The 22,503-nt window shown below is 39.7% G+C and overlaps 1 protein-coding gene and 1 non-coding gene across 2 annotated transcripts in view; one reads left to right on the top strand and one right to left on the bottom strand.

Annotated features, from left to right (window-relative positions):
• The window catches only part of TEX11 (testis expressed 11), a 247,086-nt gene that overhangs the window by 165,317 nt on the left and 59,266 nt on the right, over nt 1–22,503 (bottom strand). The window contains exon 8 of the mRNA XM_052662695.1: nt 16,273–16,353. Coding sequence (XP_052518655.1) covers nt 16,273–16,353 — 81 coding nt within the window. The remainder of the gene's footprint in view (nt 1–16,272; nt 16,354–22,503) is intronic.
• Nucleotides 8,508–8,580, top strand: TRNAG-CCC (transfer RNA glycine (anticodon CCC)). The gene has a single exon. It is a non-coding gene; the product is annotated as a tRNA-Gly (tRNA).

Genomic DNA, 22,503 nt, shown 5'->3' with positions numbered 1-22,503 from the left:
TCTCCCCTTTGACTTTCCCTTTTCTCCCCCAGGTGACCTCTATCTCCTCCCTCCCCCTTCCCTTCTCTGCTTAACTCTGAATCTCTCTGGGTGCTCTGGGCTGTGGAGAACACTTAGGGAACTGATTAATGGCTAACGGGTCTCTCCCCCTTTGACTCCCCCTCTTCTCCTGGGCACCTCTATCTCATCTCCCTCCCCCCTCTTCCTTTCTCCATGTAACTCTGTGAACCTCTCTGGGTGTCCCTTGCTATGGAGAACTGTTTCATCATTAACGCAGATGCTTTATCATCTGTGCTGTATGGATGGAGAAGTCTTGAGTCTACTGTAAGGATAAGACTGAAAGCCAGAGGCAGGAGGCTTAACTCCAAAACTTGAGAACATCAGAAAACTCCTGATTCCAGGGAACATTAATAGACAAGAGCTCACCCAAAAGCTTCCATACCTACACTGAAACCAAGCTTCCACCCAAGAGCCAAAAAGTTCCAGAGCAAGACATACCATGCTAATTCTCCAGCAAAGTTGGAACACAACCCTGAGCATTACAAGACAGCCTGCCCAAAGCCATGCCAAATCCATAGACACCCCAAAACTCACTACTGGACACGTTACTGCACTTCAGAAAGAACAGATCCATATCCAACAACCAGAACACAGACACAAGCTCCCCTAACCAGTAAACCTTGACAAGCCACTAATCCAACCCTACCCACAGCGAGCAGGTTCCACAATGAAGAGGAACCACGAACTTCTAGCCTACAGAAATGGAACCCCAAACACAGCAATCTAAACAAAATGAAAAGGCAGAGAAATATTCAGCAGGTAAAGGAACATGATAAATGCCCGCCAAAGCAAACAAAAAAGGAGGAGATAGAGGAGATAGAAAAAAGAATTCAGAATAGTGATAGTACAGATGATCCAAAATCTTAAACACAAAATGGAGTTACAGATAAACAGACTAGAGTCAAGGACTGAGAAGATGCAAGAAATCTTTAACAAGGACCTAGAAGAAATAAAGAAGAGTCAATCAATAGTGAATAATGCAACAACTGAGATCAAAAGCACTCTGGAGAAAACCAACAGTAGAATACTGAGGCAGAAAATAGGATAAGTGAGCTGGAGAGAATGGTGGAAATAAAGCAGAGAGGAAAAAAGAATTAAAAGAAATGAGGACAACCTCAGAGACCTCTGGGACAATGTTAAACACCCCAACATTCGAATCACAGGAGTCCCAGAAGAGGAAGACAAAAAGAAAGGGCATGAGAAAATACTTGAGGAGATAATGGTTGAAAACTTCCCTAAAATGGGGAAGGAAATAGCCACCCAAGTCCAAGAAACCCAGAGAGTCTGAAACAGGATAAACCCAAGGCAAAACACCCCAAGACACATATTAATCAAACTAACAAAGATCAAACACAGAGCAAATATTAAAAGCAGCAAGGGAAAAGCAACAAATAACACAAAAGGGCCCCCCCATAAGGATAACAGCTGATCTTTCATAGAAATTCTTCAGGCCAGAAGGGAATAGCAAGACATACTTAAAAGTGATGAAAAAGAAAAACCTACAACCCAGATTACTGCACCTAGCAAGGATCTCATTCAAATATGAAGGAGAAATCAAAAGCTTTACAGACAAGCAAAAGCTCAGATATTGAGCACCACCAAACCAGCTCTTCAACAAATCCTAAAGGATCTTCCTTCTCTAGACAAGAAACACAGAAAAGGTTTATAAACTTGAACCCTATATGGGAGACAGCAAAAAAGACACAGATACAAAGAACAGACTTTTGGACTCTGTGGGAAAAGGCGAGGTGGGATGATTTGAGAGAATAGCATTGAAACATGTATATTACCATATGTGAAATAGATGACCAGTCCAAGTTTGATGCATGAAACAGGGCACTCAAATCCAGTACACTGGGACAACCCAGAGGGATAGTATGGGGAGGGTGGTGGGAGGGGAGTTCGGGATGGGGTGGGGGGGACACATGTACACCTGTGGCTGATTCATGTCAATGTATGGCAAAAAGCACAATATTGTAAAGTAATTAGCTTCCAATTTTAAAAATTAATTAAAAAAAAAGGAAGCATAGATACTGGACATAAAAGACAAAGACTTTTTTTTTTGCCAATGCCGCATGGTTTGCAGGAACTTAGCTTCCCAAATAGGGATGGAACCGAGGCCCCAGCAGTGAAAGCACTGAGTCTTACCCACTGGATTGTCAGGGAATTAATTTCCAGGATGAATACTTTAAATCAATTGTCTTAAATATGCTCTGCTCAATCAGCTAAAGTAATTCATGTAAAAAGAACTAAAGGAAACAAGGATAAAAATGTCTTACTAAAGAAAAATATTTTTAAAAATGGGATAGAAATTACATATATAAGAAAAGAAATTCTAGAGCTAAAAAGTACATTACTTGAAATTAAGAATTCACCACAGGGTTTCAAATAATATTAGATCAGAAAGAAGAATCAACAAACTAGAATGTAAGATCAATTGAAATTACTCAGGTCAAGGAGCACAAAGAGAAAAGAAAAAAGGACAATGAACAGAGCCCGAGACCCATGAGACAACAACAATATCCCTTAAGGAGAGAAGATACAGAAAAAAACAGAAAGAATACTCAAAGAAATATAGCCAAAAACTTCCACATTTGATAAAAAGATATAAATCTACAGGACCAAAAAGCTCAACAAACTTTAAGTATAATAACCACAAATATATACACACTGAGACGTATTATAATCAAACCATCAAAGACAAAGAATCTTGAAGGCAGCAAGCAAGATGAAATCATTCATGTACAAGGGATCCTCAAACTTCAGCTGATTTCTCATTAGAAACCATACAGGCCAGAACACAGTGGAATGACATATTTAAAGAGATGAAAGGATTTCTGGTTCAAGATCACAGAGTAGAAGGAATGCACTCATCTCATCCTGCAATAACATCAAAATTGCAATAGCTGTTGAACAACCATCGACAGGACACTGAAACCCATCAAAAAAAAAGACATCCCATGTCTAAAGACAAAGAAGTAGCCACAATGAGACAGTAGGAAGGGCACAATCAAATTAAAATCAAATCTCATACCTGTCAGGTGACCTACAAATTGTAGAACAATAATACCAAAGAAGTTCTCCCACAGTTGTGAAGGTTCTGAACCCCACATCAGGATTCTCAGCTTGGGGATCCAACAAAGGTACTGGGAACCTGAAGGGAATTTGGCCTTGAAGACAAGTGGGATTTGATTATAGGACTTCCACAGGACTGGGGGAAACACAGACTCCAGTCTTGGAGGGTGCAAACAAAATCTTGCATGTGCCAAGACCCAAAGAAAAGGAACAGTGACCCCACAAAAGACTTAAACAAAACTACCTGCTAGTGTTGGAGGGTCTTCTGTAGAGGTGTGCGTTGGTGGCGGCCCACCACAGGGACAGGGGCACTAGCAGCATCCGGCTAGGAAGGTCCCCCTTGTGTAAACTCTCTTGGAGTTTGCCCTTAACCATACCAAAGAGCCCATAGACCTCAGGCCAAACAATTAACTCCACCCATCAGCACAAGGGGCTGCGACTGCCGGCGCACTCGGCCAAGAGGAGCTACCACGTCCAAGGTCAGGGGCAGCGGCCAAGAGTGCCAGGCTGTGACGGCGCAGGAATGGCCTAGAGGAGCCACCCCATGTCCGAGGTCAGGGGCGGCAGCCGGGAGGAGCCACCCCGGGTCCGAGGCCAGGGGCAGCGGCCAGGAAGATCAACCCATGTCCAAGGAGTGGTGGCTGTGCTGGCGCAGGAGGGCCTAGAGGAGCCATCCCATGTTGAAGGTCAGGAAAGGCAGCAGTGAGGAGATACCCTTCGTCCAAGGTAAGGAGCAGTGCTGCGCTTTGCTGGAGCAACCGTGAAGAGATACCCCACACCCAAGGTAAGAGAAACCCAAGTAAGATGGTAGGTGTTGCAAAAGGGCATCACAGGGCAGACACACTGAAACCATACTCACAGAAAACTAGTCAATCTAATCACACTAGGACCACAGCCTTGTCTAACTCAATGACACCAAGCCATGCCCACGGGGCAACCCAAGATGGGCGGGTCATGGTGGAGAGGTCTGACAGAATGTGGTCCCCTGGAGAAGGGAATGGCAAACCACTTCAGTATTCTTGCCTTGAGAACCCCATGAACAGTATGAAAAGGCAAAATAATAGGATACTGAATGAGAAACTCCCCAGGTCAGTAGGTGCCCAACATGCTACTGGAGATCAGTGGAGAAAGAACTCCAGAAAGAATGAAGGGATGGAGCCAAAGCAAAACCAATACCCAGCTGTGGATGTGACTGGTGATAGAAACAAAGTCCGATGCTGTAAAGAGCAATATTGCATAGGAACCTGGAATGTCAAGTCCATGAATCAAGGCAAATTGGAAGTGGTCAAACAAGAGACGGCAAGAGTGAATGTCGACATTCTAGGAATCAGCAAACTAAAATGGACTGGAATGGGTGAATTTAACTCAGATGACCATTATATCTACTACTGCAGGCAGGAATCCCTTAGAAGAAATGGAGTAGCCATCATGGTCAACAAAAGAGCCTGAAATGCAGTACTTGGATGCAATCTCAAAAACGACAGAATGATCTATGTTCGTTTCCAAGACAAGTCATTCAGTGTCACAGAAATCCAAGTCTATGCCCCAACCAGTAACGCTGAAGAAGCTGAAGTTGAACAGTTCTATGAAGACCTACAAGACCTTTTAGAATGAACACCCAAAAAAGATGTCCTTTTCATTATAGGGGACTGGAATGCAAAAGTAGGAAGTCAAGAAACACCTGGAGTAACAGGCAAATTTGGCCTTGCAATACGGAATGAAGCAGGGCAAAGGCTAATAGAGTTTTGCTAAGAGAACGCACTGGTCATAGCACACGCCCTCTTCCAACAACACAAGAGGAGATCAGTCCTGGGTGTTCTCTGGAAGGACTGATGCTAAAGCTGAAACTCCAATACTTTGGCCACCTCATGTGAAGAGTTGACTCATTGGAAAAGACTCTGATGCTGGGAGGGATTGGGGGCAGGAGGAGAAGGGGACGACCGAGGATGAGATGGCTGGATGGCCATCACCAACTTGATGGACATGAGTCTGAGTGGACTCTGGGAGTCAGTGATGGATAGGGAGGCCTGGCATGCTGTGATTCATGGGGTAGCAAAGACTCGGACATGACTGAGCGACTGAACTGAACAGAACTGAAGTAAACCTTTTGGGAGAAGACTATCCATACTGTTGGGGGAAAATACTCGTTTTCCATATTAAAAAAGTAAACAAAAAAAATGAAGCTCAGCAAATCCCTTACAGGTAAATCCAAAAAAATCATGCTCAGACATACCATCAGCAAACTGCTGAAAATGGAAGACAAAGGAATAATCGTAAAAGCAAATAGAAAAACAATACCACTATATACCAACAGCTAAAATTAAAAGGACTAACCATATCAAGCAACCGTAGGGATATACAACAACTGGCACTCTAATATGCTACTGGTGGGAGCATAAAATGGCTCGACTTCTTTGGAAAATACTGTACTCGTTTTTAAAAATATTAACCATACATCTAACATGACTCGGCCATTCCATTCCTAGAGTACTAAAGGGAAATAAAAACATACGTCCACACAAAAATTTGTACATGAGTATTTAAAACAGTTCTATTCGTATTAGATTTAAAAATAGCTAAAAACTGGAAATAATCTGAATATCCATCAACAAGTAACTGGATAAACAAATTGTGGTATATCAATATAATGGAATTTTATAGTAAAAGATAAAACTATTGATAAAAAATAAAAAACCGCAAACTACTGATATGAAAAAAATACATTAATGAATCTCAAAATCATTACATTGAGTTAAAGAAGCCAAATCAAAACAAGTATATACTGTATGATTCCATTTATATAAAAATTCCAGAAAATGCAAACAAATTTATATATAAAGACAGAACACTAATCAGTGGTGCTTGGGTATGATGGAGATGGCAGGGGGCGGGACAGGGAGGGACAGGGAGGGACAAAGGAAAGCTTTTGAAGTTTATGGAATGGCTCATAATCTTGACTCTGATAATGGTTTCATTAGTGTATACATAGGAGAAGGCAATGGCACCCCACTCCAGTACTCTTGCCTGGAAAATCCCATGGGCAGAGGAGCCTGGTAGGCTACAGTCCATGGGTCGAGAAGAGTCAGACACGACTGAGCAACTTCACTTTCACTTTTCACTTTCATGCACTGGAGAAGGAAATGGCAACCCACGCCAGTGTTCGTGTCTGGAGAATCCCAGGGACAGGGGAGCCTGGTGGGCTGCCATTTAAGGGGTCGCACAGGGTCAGACACGACTGAAGTGACTTAGCAGGAGCAGCAGCACTGTATACATATGCCAAACTCATCAAACTGTATAATATAAATGTGTGTGATATATACCTCTACCTCAATAAAGCTTTTTTTAAAACGCCAATTTCATCAAACATAGACTGGCGATTCGTTTCTTACATGGTAAAATGCCAATTTCATAAAAGATAAAGGCAGATTACTAAGGATACTAAAGAGGCAGAACAACCAAATGCAAAGCATAATCCTGAACTGGATCCCGGCCTGGAGAGGAAAAGGATATGTATAAAGTACAATTAAGACGTCCTTAGTGGCCCACTAGTTAAGATGGCATGGTTCCAATGCAGTGGGCACAGGTTCAAATCATGGTCACGGAACTAAGATCCCACATGCATGCAGTCAAAATAATAATAATAATAATTTTCAAATAATAAAGTACAATTACGAGCATTAGAATATGGAGTGTACATTAAAGAACTTATGAATGTTAAATTTCTTGAATTTGATCACTGTACTATTTAAGGAGAGACTACTCTATTCTTAAGAAATAGACACTGAAGTGTGCATATGTGCTCAGTCACTAAGTCACGTCCAGCTCTTTGCGACTCCATGAACTGTAGCCTGCCACGCTTGGAGTGGGTTGCCATTTCCACCTCCAGGGGATCTTCCTGACCCAAGGATGAAACCCAGGTATCCTGCGTCTCCTGCATTGCAGGTAGATTCTTTACAAGTCAGCCACCTGGGAAGCCCTATATGCTGAAGTATTAAGCAATAAAGCTGCATGATGAGTGCAATCTTCTCTCAAAAAAGAGAACAATATGATGTATCAAAAATTATAGGAAAAAAACACATGAAAATTTCAGCTGATTAAAAAAAAACCACTTCACGGAGTCCAACAACACAACCTTCCACAATAAAAATACTGAAACTTGGAATAGAAAGTAACTTCTTCAACATTATGAAAGCTAATATACTCAATGGTAAAAGACAGAAATCTTTTCTTCTAAATTCAAGAACAGGATATGATGCCAGCTGTCACCACTTCTATTCAGCATAGTACTAGAACTTTTAGTCAGAGCAATTAACAAGGAAAAGAAACAAAATACATCCATATTGGAAAGAAAGAAGTAAAACTATCTCTATTCACATGTGACAAGATCAAAAATGTATATATTCTTAAAGAACCTTTTAAAAATGTAGAGGTAATGAATTCAGCAAAACTGCAGGTTATAAAATCAACACAAAAAAACTCAGTTATATTTCCATACACCAGAAATGAGCAATCAATTAAGAAAATTAAGAAAAAAATTCTATTTACAAAATCATCAAAAAGAATAAAATATTCAGGAACAAACTTAACCAAGGAGATGTACACTTACACACTGAAAACTAGAAAACATTGTTGAAAGTCTATGTTCGATACAAGATGCAGGATGCTTGGAGCTGGTGCACCGCGAAGATCCAGAGATGGTATGGGGTGGGAGGTGGGAGGGGGGGTTCAGGATTCGGAACTCATGTACACCCGTGGAGGATTCATGTCGATGTATGGTAAAACCAATACAATATTGTAAAGGAAAATAAAGTAAAAATAAAAATTAAAAAAAAAAGAAAAGAAAAAAGAAAATTAAAAAAAAAAAGAAATTAAGGACCTAAATAAATGGAATGGCATCCCACGTTCATGGGCTGAAAGACTGTTAAAATGACACTACCTGAAGAGGACAGGTTCAGTGTAACACCTATCAAAATCCCAATGGCTCTTTATGAATAAATTTTAAAAATCTACCCTAAAATTCACATAAATTTTCAAGGGACCCAGAAGAGCCAAGATAGTTTTGGAAAAGAAGAGCAAAGTTGAAAGTCTCCCAGTTTCTATTTCAAATGTATAGTTAAAACAAAGCTGTGATAAAACAGTGTGGTACTGGCATACAGATAGACATATAGACCAACAGAATACAATAGAAAGCACAGAAATAATCTCTGACATCAATAGTCAACTGCTTTTTGACAAGGATGTCAAGACCATTCAATGAGAAAGAATATTCTCTTCAACAAACTGTATAACCATAACTGGATATCAACATGTCAAATAATGAAGTAGGACCCTAATCTTATACCATTACACAAAATTAACTCAAAATAGGGACTTCCCTGGTGGTCAAGTGGTTAAGACTCTGCACTCCCAATGCAGGGGGCCCAGGTTCAATCCCTGATCATGGAACTAGATTCTACATGTCACAACTAAGAGCCAGCATGACAAAACTAAAGATCCCGTGTGTGTGCTTAGTCACTCAAACATGTCTCTTTGTGACGCCATGGACTGCAGCATGCCAGGTTCCCCTGTCCATGGAATTTTCCAAGCAAGAATACTGCAGTAGGTTGCCATTTCCTTCTCCAGAGGATCTTCCCAACCCAAGGATTAAACCTGCATCTCCTGCATCCTCAGCATTGGCAGGTAAATTCTTCACCACTAGTGCCACCTTGGAGAAGGCAATGGCACCCCACTCCAGTACTCTTGCCTGGAAACTCCCACGGACAGAGGAGCCTGGTAGGCTGCAGTCCATGGGGTCGCTGAGGGTTGGACACGACTCAGTGAATTCACTTTCACTTTTCACTTTCATGCATTGGAGAAGGAAATGGCAACCCACTCCAGTGTTCTTGCCTGGAGAATCCCAGGGATGGCGGAGCCTGGTGGGCTGCTGTCTATGGGGTCGCACAGAGTCGGACACGACTGAAGTGACTTAGCAGCAGCAGCAGCAGTGCCACCTTGCCACAACAAAGATCCCACGTGCTTCAACTAAGACTCGGTGCAGTCAAATATTGTTTTGTGTTTTTTTTAATGAATTAAACACCTGAATTTAAGCGCTAAAGCTATAAAACTCTAAGAGAAAAACATAGGAGAAAATTTTCATGACCTTGAATTTGTCACAGTTTTTAAGTATCACCCCTAAAGCACAGGAAACAAAAGAAAGCAATAAATTGGACTTCATCAAAATGAAAAACTTTTGTGCATCAGACGGTATAAAAAACAGTGAAAAGACAACCCATAGAATGTGCAAAACTATTTGCAAGTCATATAAGGGTTTAAAATCTAGATAACAAAAATAAATTTTACAACTAAACAACCAAAAGAAAAACAACCCATTTTTTAAACTGAAGTATACCAGATGGTGAATACTGAACCAGATTGATTATATTCCTTGCAGTCAAAGTTGGAGAAGCTCTACACAGTCAGTAAAAACAAGACCTGAAGCTGACTATGGCTCAGATCATTAGCTCCTTATTGTAAAATTCAGACTTAAGTTAGAGAAAGTAGGGAAAATCACTAGGCCATTCAGGTATGACCTAAATCAAATCTCTTATGATTGTACCGAGGAGGTGATGAATAGATTCAAGGGATTAGAATTGATAGAGTACCTGAAGAACTATGGATGGAGGTTCATTGTACAGGAGGTAGTGACCAAAACCATACCAAAGGAAAAGAAATGAAAGAAGGCAAAATGGTTGTGTGAGGAGGCCTTACAAATAGCTGAGGAATGACAAAAAGCAAAAGGTAAGGGAGAAAGGGAAAGATATACCCCAACTGAATGCAGAGTTCCATTCCAAAGAATAGCAAGGAGAGATGAGAAAGTCTTCTTTAAGTTAACAATGAAAATAAAGAGAAAAACAATAGAACAGGAAAGAATAACGATCTCCTCATGAAAATTAGAGATACCAAGGGAACATTTCATGCAAAGATACGCAAAGCAAAATGTGCAAGGACCTAACAGGAGCAGAAGAGATTAATAATAGGTTGCAAGAATATACAGAAGAACTGTACAAAAAAATCTTAATGTCCCAGATAACTATGTAGTGTGGTCACTCACCTAGAGCCAGATATCCTGGAGTGTGAAGTCAAGTGGGCCTTAGGAAGCATTCCTATAAGCAAAGCTAGTGGAGGTGATGGAATTCCAGCTAAGCTATTTAAAAATCCTAAAAGATGATGCTGTAAAGTTCTGCACTCAATATGCCAGTAAATTTGGAAAACTGAGCAGGGCCACAGGACTGGAAAAGGTCAGTTTTTATTCCAATCCCAAAGAAAGGTAATGCCAAAGAATGTTCAAACCACTGTACAACCCATACAATTACACTCATTTCACATGCTGGCAAGGTAATGCTCAAAAGCCTTCAAGACAGGCTTCAGCAGTACATGAACCAAGAACTTCTGGATGTACAAATCAGATTTAGAAAAGGCAGAGGAACTAGAGATCAAATTGCAAACATCCATTGGATCATAGAGAAAGCAAGGGAATTCCAGAAAAAAACATCTAATTCTGCTTCATTGACTAAAGCATTTGACTGTGTGGATCATAACAAACTGTGGAAAATTGTTCAAGAGAAGGGAATACCAGACCACCTTATCTGGCTCCTACGAAACCTGTATGCAGGACCAGAAGCAACAACTAGAACTGGACATGGAAAAACTGACTGGTTCAAAATTGGGATAAGAGTATGTCATGGCTGTATATTGTCACCCTGCTTATTTAACTTACATGCAGAGTACATCATGGGAAATGTTGGGCTGGATGAAGCAAAAGCTGGAATCAAGATTGCTGAGAGAAATATCAACAACCTCAGATATGTAGATGATACTACTCTAAAGGCAGGAAGCAAAGAGGAACTAAAGAGTCTCTTGATGCAGGTGAAAGAAGAGAGCAAAAAAGTTGACTTAAAACTCAACATTCAAAAAAGTAAGATCACAGCTGCTGCTGCTGCTGCTGCTGCTGCTAAGTCACTTCAGTCATGTCTGACTCTGTGTGATCCCAAAGGTGGCAGCCCACCAGGCTCCCCTGTCCCTGGGATTCTCCAGGCAAGAATACTGGAGTGGGTTGCCATTTCCTTCTCCAATGCATGAAAGTAAAAAGTGAAAGTGAAGTCGCTCAGTCATGTCTGACTCTTCGCGACCCCATGGACTGTAGCCTACCAGGCTCCTCCATCCATGGGATTCTCCAGGCAAGAATACTGGAGAGGGTTGCCATTTCCTTCTCCAAAGATCACAGCATCCAGTCCCATTACTTCATGGCAAATAAATGAGGAAACAATTAAAATAGCAGCATATTTTATTTTCCTGGGCTCCAAAATCACTGCAGACAGTGACTGCCGCCATGAAACTAAAAGATGCTTCCTCCTTGGGAAAAAAGCTATGACAACCCTAGACAGCATATTAAAAAGCAGACACATCACTTTGCCAACAAAGGTCCACATAGTCAAAGCTATGGTTTTTCCAGCAGCCATGTATGGATGTAACAGTTGAACCATAAAAAAGGCTGAAGGTAAAAGTGAAAGCCACTCAGTCATGTTCAACTCTTTCATTCATAGGCCAGAATACTGGAGTGGGTAGCCTTCCCCTTCTCCAGGCAATCTTCCCCACCCAGGGAACAAACCCAAGTCTCCCACATTGCAGGCGGATTCTTTACCAGCTGAGCCACAAGGGAAGCCCAAGAATACTAGAGTGGGTAGCCTATCCCTTCTCCAGCAAATGTTCCTGACCCAGGAATCAAACCAGGATCTCTTGCATTGCAGGCAGATTCTTTACCAACTGAGCTATCAGGGAAGCCCCAAAGAAGGATGAGCACCAAAGAACTGATGCTTTTGAACCGTGGTGTTGAAGAAGACTCTTGAGAATCCCTTAGACAGGAAGGAGATCAAACCAGTCAATCCTAAAGAAATCAACACTGAATATTCATTAGAAGGACTTGCTGAAGCTGAAGCTCCAATACTTTGGCCACCTGCTGCAAACACCTGACTCATTGGAAATAACCCTGATGCTGGGAAACATAGATGGCAGGAAGAGAGGGGGGCGACAGAGGATGAGATGGTTGTGTGTACACACACACACACATTCTTTTCCCTTATAGGTTATTACAGAGTATGGAATATAGTTTTCTGTGCTATACAGTAGGTCCTTGTTGGTTATCTATTTTATATAAACAGTAGTTGCTGCTGCTGCTGCTGCTGCTAAGTCGCTTCAGTCGTGTCTGACTCTGTGCGACCCCATAGATGGCAGCCCACCAGGCTCCGCCATCCCTGGGATTCTCCAGGCAAGAACACTGGAGTGGGTTGCCATTTCCTTCTCCAATGCATGAAAGTGAAAAGTGAAAGTGAATTCACTGAGTCGTGTCCAACCCTCAGCGACCCCATGGACTGCAGCCTACCAGGCTCCTCCGTCCATGGGAGTTTCCAGGCAAGAGTACTGGAGTGGGGTGCCATTGCCTTCTCCGATATAAACAGTAGTAGATGCATGTTAATCCCAACCACCTAATTTATCCCTCCCAGCCTTTTCCCTTTGGTAACCATAAGTTTGTTTTCGATCTAAGTCTGTTTCTGTCTTAAATAAGGTCATCAGTATCTTTTTCACATTTCATATATAAGCAATATTATACGATATATGTCTTTGTCTGGCTTACTTCACTTAGCATGTTAATCTCTAGATCCATCCATGTTGCTGCAAATGGCATTATTTCATTATTTCTTATGGCTGAGTAATATTCCATTGTGTATATACACCACATCATCATTGATTCATCTGTTGAAGGATACTTAGGTTGCTTCCATGTCTTGGCTATTTATAAATAGTATTGCAATGAACACTTGAGTGCATGTATCTTTTTCTATTACAGTTTCCTCAGGGTATATGCCCAGTAGTGGGATCGTTGGGTCACATGGTAGTTTTATTCCTAGTTTTTAAAGCAACCTCCATACTGTTCTCCATAGTAGCTGCACCAATTTACATTCCCAACAACACTGTAGGAGGGTTCTTTTTCTCCACATCCTCTCCACCATTTATTATTTGTAGACTTTTCAATGATGGTCATTTTGACCAGAGTGAGGTGACTTCACTGTAGGAAAAACAACCCAACTTTATTTTTATTTAAACAGCAGGAAATAATTTCTTACAGTTCTCAAGGTTAGAAAAGTCCAAAATTAAACTTTAACCATCACTTTTCTAAAGGCTCTCTTCCCAGAGCTGCCTTCTTGCATGATAGGGTAGAGGATGTGAGAAAAGCAAGTTCTCTGGTGCCCTTCTTATAAGGGTACTAACTCCATCATGAAGGCCCTTCCTCATCTAAGCTTAATTACCTCCCCAAAACCCTACCACCATACACACTGAGAGTTAAGGCTTCACAAGATAAGTTGGGGGCAAGAGGGGACACAGTTTAGTTCATAGCATTTTGTAAAAACTGGCACCAGTAGAAATGTTAAATATTTTAATGTTCAGCAACTTGTAACACTATTTATAACAACATTTAAAATCATATTAATATAGTTGTAATCTTAAAAATTCCCATTTTAAAAGATCAAAGGACTTTAATACGTATGTCCCAGGGAAGCTATAAAAATAATTGCTAAGCACATGAAAAGATGCTTAGTGTCATTAGTTAGTAGGGAAATGCAAGCCAAAGGCACAATAAGAAACCACTTCACACCTACTAAGATGACTATAATAGTAAATTTTTTAAAAGCCCAGACAATAACAAGTGTTGCTAAGGGTGTGGAGAAACTGAAACCCGAATTCAACGGCTGGTGAGAATGTAAAATGGTACAGCCACTATGAAAAAGAGTTTGGTGGTACATCGAAAAGTTAAACATAAAATTACCATATTACCGACCATTCAAGTCTTAGATTAAAACAGCTAAAAGCAGGGATTCCGATACTTGTACACCAATGTTCATTACAGCACTATTCACAGTAACCAAAAGGTGGAAACAACTCAAGTATCTATCAACTGATGAACAGACAAACAAAATTAGGTATATACATACAATGAAATATTATTCAGCCACAGAAAGCAACCCAGTTCTGATACATACCATGATATGCACCTTGAAAATATTAATGCTAAGTGAAATAAGTCAGACACAAAAGGATAAATATTATATGATTCCATTTATTTAAAATATCTAGAACAAGCAAATTCACAGAGACAGAAAGTAAATTAGAGGTTACCAGGGGAGGCAGTGATGAGGAGTATTTGTGTAATGAGTACAGAGTTTCTATCAGTACAGAGTGGTGACGGTTATACAACACTGTGAATGTACTAGTGCCACTGAATTGCATGCTTTAAAATTGTTAAAATGGCAAATTTTGTGTTACATATACTTTAGTTCAATAAAAAATTATAGTAGAATGTCACCTCATAAATATAGAAAGAAGGATAGAGTTAGAAAAATAGCCAGGTGTCAACCGTCACAGTACCAATTCAGGCAGGAAATCTCAACAGATAGTGTAAGTTGGATGAGAAACTGGATTTTACAAAGTCTCAGAGCACCATCTCACAAAACACTTAGGAATAACAAAGGGAAGAAAATACATAAGTTTGAAACCTGTAAGACACCATTTTAACCAAGAGATCAAAGTTAGCACCACCACCAAAAGAATAAATCAATCTTGTATATCACTCAGCAGAATCATTTCTGTGATTTTCTGGCCCCAAATTCATAACCTAGTCTAATCATAAGGAATCTTTGAACAAACCCTAATTTGGTTAGAGAGAGGTAATTGGGGAGACGTCGTTTAAGGGTTTAAACTTGCAGCTAGTAGATAATTTCTGGAAATCTAATGTACAACAGTGATTATAGTCAACAATACTGTGCTGTAAATTTTTAAATTGCTAAGGAACTAGATCTTGACTCTTCTCAACACAAAAAAATGACATTTATGTGACATGATAAAGGTGTTAGCTAACACTACTCCAGTAACCATACTGCAAATTAAAAGCGTATCAGATCAACATGTGAAATACCTCAAATTTATACAGTGTTATATGTCAAAATACCTCAATAAAATTTCTTTTTAATTTTTGAAAAATAAATTAAGTCACATTCTACAAAACAGCTGTTCTGGAATCTTCAAAATTGTCAAGGTCATGAAAGTCAAGGCAAAAGTGAGGAAGTTTTCCAGTGAAATAGACTAGAGACTAAGTGAATCCCAGAAAGAATCCATTTTGTGTAAAGAACAGTATTGAAAAACTTAAACTAGGTCTCAGAGCAAAGGGTATATACAAATTCTTTGTAAGATTCTTGTTACAGTTTTGTAACTGTGAAATTGTTTTTATTTTTTTAAAGACTAGAAGAGTACCTCCACATAATATTCAGTTCAGTTCAGTCACTCAGTCGTGTCTGACCCTCTGCGACCCCATGAATCAGCACGCCAGGCCTCCCTGTCCATCACCAACTCCCGGAGTTCACTCGAGTCCATGATGCCATCCAGCCATCTCATCCTCTGTCATCCCCTTCTCCTCCTGCCCCCAATCCCTCCCAGCATCAGAGTCAAGTTACTAAATTAAGTTCTACATTATAACATAGAATTTGAGAGAAAAGTAAGACCAGTTTCACATGAAGGTACAAATGATGGAGCCCTGAGACCATCCTGATACCAAGACTGAAGTAACCATAGGCCTGAAATAGGGGAGAAAAAACGGAAAAGGGAGGTAAAGTGGAAAAATTTAAAATTATCTACTCTGGAATACTGATGAACTCCAGTCTGAGAAACAGGTTTTATTTATCCTTTCAAACTGCTCACACTCCAAATCCCAATATAGAAAAATACTATGGCAATGATATGAATAGCTGCTATCAACCTTGTCAGTTGGGCAATAAACTGATTTTTTCTTTCTTTCATCATATACCATGACATATGGAGGAAATATTACCGAAGTATTTTGACAATAAAAGGGAAAGCAAAGAAATGTTAAGTAACCTGTATCACTTTTTAGAACACCTGTTCTATTAAAGAACAAAAGAAGCAAAATATTTCAAATCTTGGCTAAGTAAGTAAATCTTATACAAAATATAAACTCTATAGGATCACATGAAGTAGTAATGAGTCTGTATTTTCAAACTCATGGAGAATGAAGGCAGAGATTTCACTCACCATTTGGGGAAGCCTCATCAACATATCTTTACAGCGTAGTATACAACTAGATGCTCTTTGAAAATCCCCTTCAGCAACTGCCTGTGAAAGCAAAAAACAAAATATCAGTAACTGGTTAAAATGAATAACAAGCTACATGTCTAAAAGTCAATTCTGACATGTGAACTACTGTTAAAAGGTCTTGATTTGTTTACTTCTTCTTTTCCAATGTGGATTCCTACTATTTTTCTTCTCTGAATGCTATGGCTAGGACTTCGAAAATTATGTTGAATAACAGAGGTGAGAGTGGGCACTCTTATCTTGTTCCTGACTTTAGAAGAAACGCTTTCAGCTTTTCACCATATAGGACTGTGGGTTTCCTGCATATGGCCTTTATTATGTTAAGGTATGACTACTTTCTGAAGAGTTTTTAAATCATAAATTATGATTTAATTATAAATCATAATTTTCTCCAACGCTTTCTATGCATCTATCGAGATGATCAGTTTGTTAATATGGTGTATCTTCTTCAGCTCCATAGTTCAAAAGAATCAATTCTTTGATGCCCAAGCCTTCTTTATGGTCCAACTCTCACATCCATGTATTTGTTGCTGTTCAGTCGCTCAGTCATGTCTGACTATCTGCGACCCCATGGACTGCAGCACACCAGGCTTTCCTGTCCTTCACCACCTCCTGGAACTTGCTCAAATTCATGTCCAATGAGTCAGTGATGCCATTCAACCATCTTGTCCTCTGTTGTCCCCTTCTCCTCCAGCCTTCAACCTTTCCCAGGATCAGGGTCTTTTCTAATGAGTCAGCTCTTCACATCAGGTGGCCAAAGTATTGGAGCTTTAGCATCAGTCCTTCCAACGAATATTCAGGACTGATTTCCCTCAGGATTAACTGGTTTGATCTCTTTGCAGGCCAGGGGACTTTCAAGGGTCTTCTCGAACACCACAGTTCAAAACCATCAATTCTTTGGTGCTCAGCCTTCTTTATGGAGCAACTCTCACATCCATACATAACTACCAGAAAAACCGTAGCTGACTATATGGACCTTTGTTGGGAAAGTAATGTCTCTGCTTTTTAATATGCTGTCCAGGTTTGTCATAGTTTTTCTTCCAAGAAGCAAGTGTCTTTTAATTTCATTGATATAGTCACCATCCACGGTGATTCTGGAGCCCAAGAAAAAAAAAAGTCTGTCACTGTTCCCACTGTTTCCCCATCTACTGGCATGAAGTGATGGGACCAGATGCCATGATCCATCTTTTGAATGCTGTGTTTTAACCCAGTATTTTCACTCTCCTCTTTCACCTTGATCAAGAGGCTCTTTAGTTCTTTTTTGCTTTCTGCCATAAGGGTGGTATTTGGAAAACTCAGCAGTGGCCACAGGACTGGAAAAGGTCAGTTTTCATTCCAATCCCAAAGAAGGCAATGCCAAAGAACGTTCAAACTACCACACAATTGCACTCATCTCACACACTAGCAAAGTAATGCTCAAAATTCTCCAAGCCAGGCTTCAACTGTACGTGAACTGTGAACTTCCAGATGTTCATGTTGGATTTACAAAAGGCAGAGGAAGCAGAGATCAAATTGCCAACATCCATTGGATCACTGGAAAAGTGAGAGCGTTCCAGAAAAACATCTACTTCTGCTTTATTGACTATGCCAAAGCCTTTGACTTTGTTGATCACAACAAACTGTGGAAAATTCTTAAAGAAATGGGAATTCCAGACCACCTGACCTGTCTCCTGAGAAATCTGTATGCAGGTCAAGAAGCAACAATTAGAAATGGACATGGAACAACAGACTGGCTCCAAGTCAGAGAAGGAGTACATCAAGGCTATATATTGTCACCCTGCTTATTTAACTTATATGCAGAGTACATCATGAGTAACACTGGGCTGGATGAAGCACAAGATGGAATCAAGATTGTGGGGAGAAATATCAATCACCTCAGATATGCAGATGACACCACACTCAGGGCAGAAAGTGAAGAAGAACTAGAGAGTCTCTTGATGAAAGTAAAGAGGAGAATGAAAAAGCTGGTTTAAACTAAACATTCAGAAAACTAAGATCATGGCATCTGGGCCCATCATCTCATGGCAAATAGATGGGAAAACAATGAAAACAGTGAGAGACTTTATTTGGGGGGGGGGCCTCCAAAATCACTGCAGATGGTGATTGCAGCCATGAAATTAAAAGACACTTGCTCCTTGGAAGAAAAGCTATGACCAACCTAGATAGCATATTAAAAAGCAGAGATCTTGCTTTGCCAACAAAGGTCTGTTTTGTCAAAGGCATTGTTTTTCCAGTAGTCATGTATGGATGTGAGAGTTGGACTATAAAGAAAGCTGAGCACCGAAAAACTGATGGTTTTGAACTGTGGTGTTGGAGAAAACTCTTGAGAGTCCCTTGGACTGCAAGGAGATCCAACCAGTCCATCCTAAAGGAAATCAGTCCTAAATATTCATTGGAAGTACTGATGCTGAAGCTGAAACTCCAATACTTTGGCCACCTGATACGAAGAGCTGACTCATTTGAAAAGACCTTGAGGGTGGGAAAGATTGAAGGTGGGAGGAGAAGGAGACGACAGGATGAGATGGTTGGATGGCATCACTGACTCAATGGACATGAGTTTGAGTAAGCTCCTGGAGTTGGTGATGGACAGGGAGGACTGGTGTGCTGCAGTCATGAGGTGGCAAGGAGTTGGACACAACTGAGCAACTGAACTGAACTGTACTGAATAAGGGTGGTGTCATCTGTATATCTGAGGTTACTGATATTTCTCGCAGCAATCTTGATTGCAGCTTGTGCTTCAACATCCACATCCATGTATGACTACTGGAAAAAACCATAGCTTTGAGTAGACAGACCTTTGTCAGCAAAGTGGTGACAAAGCAGACCTTTGTCTGATTTTTAATACACTGTCTAGGTTTGTCATAGTTTTCTTTCCAAGGAACATGGGTCTTTTAACATTGTGGCTTCAGTTACCATCCACAGTGATTTTGGAGCCCAAGAAAATAAAATCTGTCACTGCTTCTACTTTTCCCCCTTCTATTTGCCATGAAGCAATGGGACTGGATGCCATGATCTTAGTTTATTTGAATGTTGAATTTTAAGCCAGGCTTTTCACTCTCCTCTTTCACTCTCATCTAGAGGCTCTTTAATTCCTCTTCACTTTCTGCCACTAAAGTGGTGTCATCTGATCTGAGGCTGTTGATATTTTTCCCAGAAATCTTGATTCCAGCTTGTGATTCATTCAGCCCAGCATTTATGATGTACTTTACACTGAAGTTAAATAAACAGGGTGACAATACACAGCCTTGATGTACTCCTTTTCCAATTCTGAACCAGGCTGGTTCTAATGTCTGGTTCTAATCGCTGCTTCTTGACCCACATTCAGGTAACTCAGATGACAGGTAAGGCATTCCCATCTCTTTAAGAATTTTCCACAGTGTGTTGTGATCCACACAGTCAAAGGCTTTATTTAGCATAGTCAATAAAGCAGATGTTTTTCTGGAATTCCCTTATTTTCTCTATGATCCAACAAATGTTGGCAACTTGATCTCTGGTTCCTCTGCCTTTTCTAAGTCCAATTTGTACATCTAGAAGTTCTCAGTTCACATACTGTTGAAGCCTAGCTTGAAGGATTTTGAACATTACCTTACTAGCATGCAAAATGAGCATAATGTCCAGCAGTTTGGACATGCTTTGGCATTGCCCTTCTTTAGGACTGGAAGGGAAGCTAACTTTTTCCAGTCCTTTTTTGTGGTCATCCCTGCATGAAATGTTCTCTTTATCACTCAAATTTTCTTGAAGAGATCGCTAGTCTTTCCCATTTTATCGTTTTATAATGATTCTTCATTATACCTATCATAATATTGTTTTTATTTAAGTATGTATATGAAGAATATCCACTCTCACACATTTATGTAGTTGGAAAACAGTCTTTTCAGATAATTGTGGCTATTCTTCTTTGATACACCAAAACTCAGTAAGCGGCAGTTTCTTAAAGCTTAGTTGTAATGTGAATTCTGGAACCATACAAATGAACTTTTCATAAATAAACTTTTACATTAAAACTCATGGAGTTTTACTTGATGAGTCCATCAAAGGGCTATAAGTGGGCAGGCATGAATTGTGACAATATGAACTGGAAATTTGGAAAATATTGGTTAACTAAGTTATGTAGATATACCAAAGGTTGACACACTGCATTATAACATGTCCAAAAAAATCATTCATACTCACCACTCTTATTCAACATAGTATTGAAAGTCCTAGCCAGCACAATAGGTTAGAAAAGAAAACTTATACAGATTTGAAAGGAATAAAATCATCCCTATCTGTGGATGACATGATAGCCCACACAGACAATTTAAAAAAATTTACCGAAAAATTCTAGAATAAGTCAATTTAGCAAAGAGATAAGATACAAGATTAAGAGTAAAGGGACAAAGTAGGTGATTAAATAGTTAACTCTACCGCGTGCATGCATGTGTGTTGCTTCAACCGTGTCTGACTCTGTGACCCTGTGGACCATAGCCCGCCAGATTTCTCTGCCCATGGGTTTTTCCAGGCAGGAATACTGGAGTGGGTTTCCATTTCCTCCTCCAGGGGATCTTCCCAACCCAGGGATCAAACCCACATCTTTTATATCTCCTACGCTGGCAGGTGGTAGTCCTGCCAACTCATGCCAACCCCACTAGGGGATTGTAAGTTGGAAAAATATATAGGCCCTGTAAGTTAATTACTCAAGAAAGCAGGTTTGCTTAATTGCAAAGCAAAGCAGGCTTGCTCAGCAACAGAAGCATGAGACAAGCCCCCAAACAATAAAATAATGGTGGCAAGAGACCAACATCCTGTCCAGTGCACACAATAAATTAATGACCCCTAGGACATGCTCTCTGCACATATTTAAAACAACAACAATAATTTGTGGACCTAGCTTGACAATGTAGGAACAAGACAACTCCCTTGCCCAACCTGGAAGAGGAGATGATGATGGAAGCATGGTATCTACTCAAGAAAGACCAAGGTCTTCTCCTCTTCCCCACTTTTCCTTTGATTATGAAACTATAGCCCAGTTAGTTCTTGGGAGCATAGCACCCTCTCACCTGCCCACTTATAGCCCTTGCAAATGACTTATTCTAATAAATCACTTATCTAACACTTTGCCTCTCACTAAATTCTTTCTGTACTGAGATATAAACTTCAGAGCTTTCTGAAACACCACCCAATGGTTTCAAATAGACTAAAGCTAATAGTCCAGAAATAAATGGTTACATTTAGGGTCAACTGATTTTTGACAAGGGTACAAAGACAAGTCAATGAAGAAAGAATAGTCTTTTTTAAAAAATGACGGTAGGACTGGATATTCAATACAAAAGAATAAAATTGGATATCTACCTCATACCATATGAAGAAAATGACTCAAAGTGGATCAAAGGCTTAAATGTAAAAGCTAAAAGCTATAAAATTCTTAGACTAAAATATAGGAGTAAATCTTCCTGATCTTGGGTTAGGTAATGGTCTCTCTGATATGACAACTAAAGCACAAGCAACAAATGAAAATAATAAATATCAATTCTTCCCAAATTGATATATAGGCTGAACACAAAATGTAAATTCTAGTAAAATTTTTTGAAAATGTGGACAAGATTATTCTAAAATTTATAAGTAAAGGAAAAGGAATTAGAATAACTAAAATAATTCTGAAAATAATAATAAAATGGAAAGAATCACTCTACCCATTTACAAGACATCATTGGCTATAGTAATCAAGACAGTGTGATAGTGAAAGGGGGATATACCAATATATCAAAAGGAAAGAATAAATATCCCAGAAATGCCAATAGATCCATCCACACAAGCATGGCCAACTGATATTTAACAAATGTGCAAAAGCAATTCAATGGTGGAGGGATAGTCTTTTTAACTAAAGGTGCTGGAGCAATTAGATATCCATAAACAAAAAAGGAAACTAAATCTCACACCTTACAGAAAAATTAACTCAAAATCAAACACAGATTTAAATGTTAAAGGTAAAGCTATAAAACTTTTAGAAGAAAATATAGGAGAATATTTTCATTTTTAGGGTTTGGTGAAGAGTTTGAGACATGACACCAAAAGCATAATCCATAATAGGAAAATATCAACTGGACTTAAAATTACTTTTTGTCTGCAACCCTATTGAAAGACTTAACAGACAAGTTACAAACTAGGAGAAAATATTTCCAAACACATATT

This window comes from Budorcas taxicolor, chromosome X (genome assembly GCF_023091745.1).
Source record: "Budorcas taxicolor isolate Tak-1 chromosome X, Takin1.1, whole genome shotgun sequence".
NCBI lineage: Eukaryota > Metazoa > Chordata > Mammalia > Artiodactyla > Bovidae > Budorcas > Budorcas taxicolor.
This window is presented reverse-complemented; position numbering and strand designations above follow the sequence as displayed.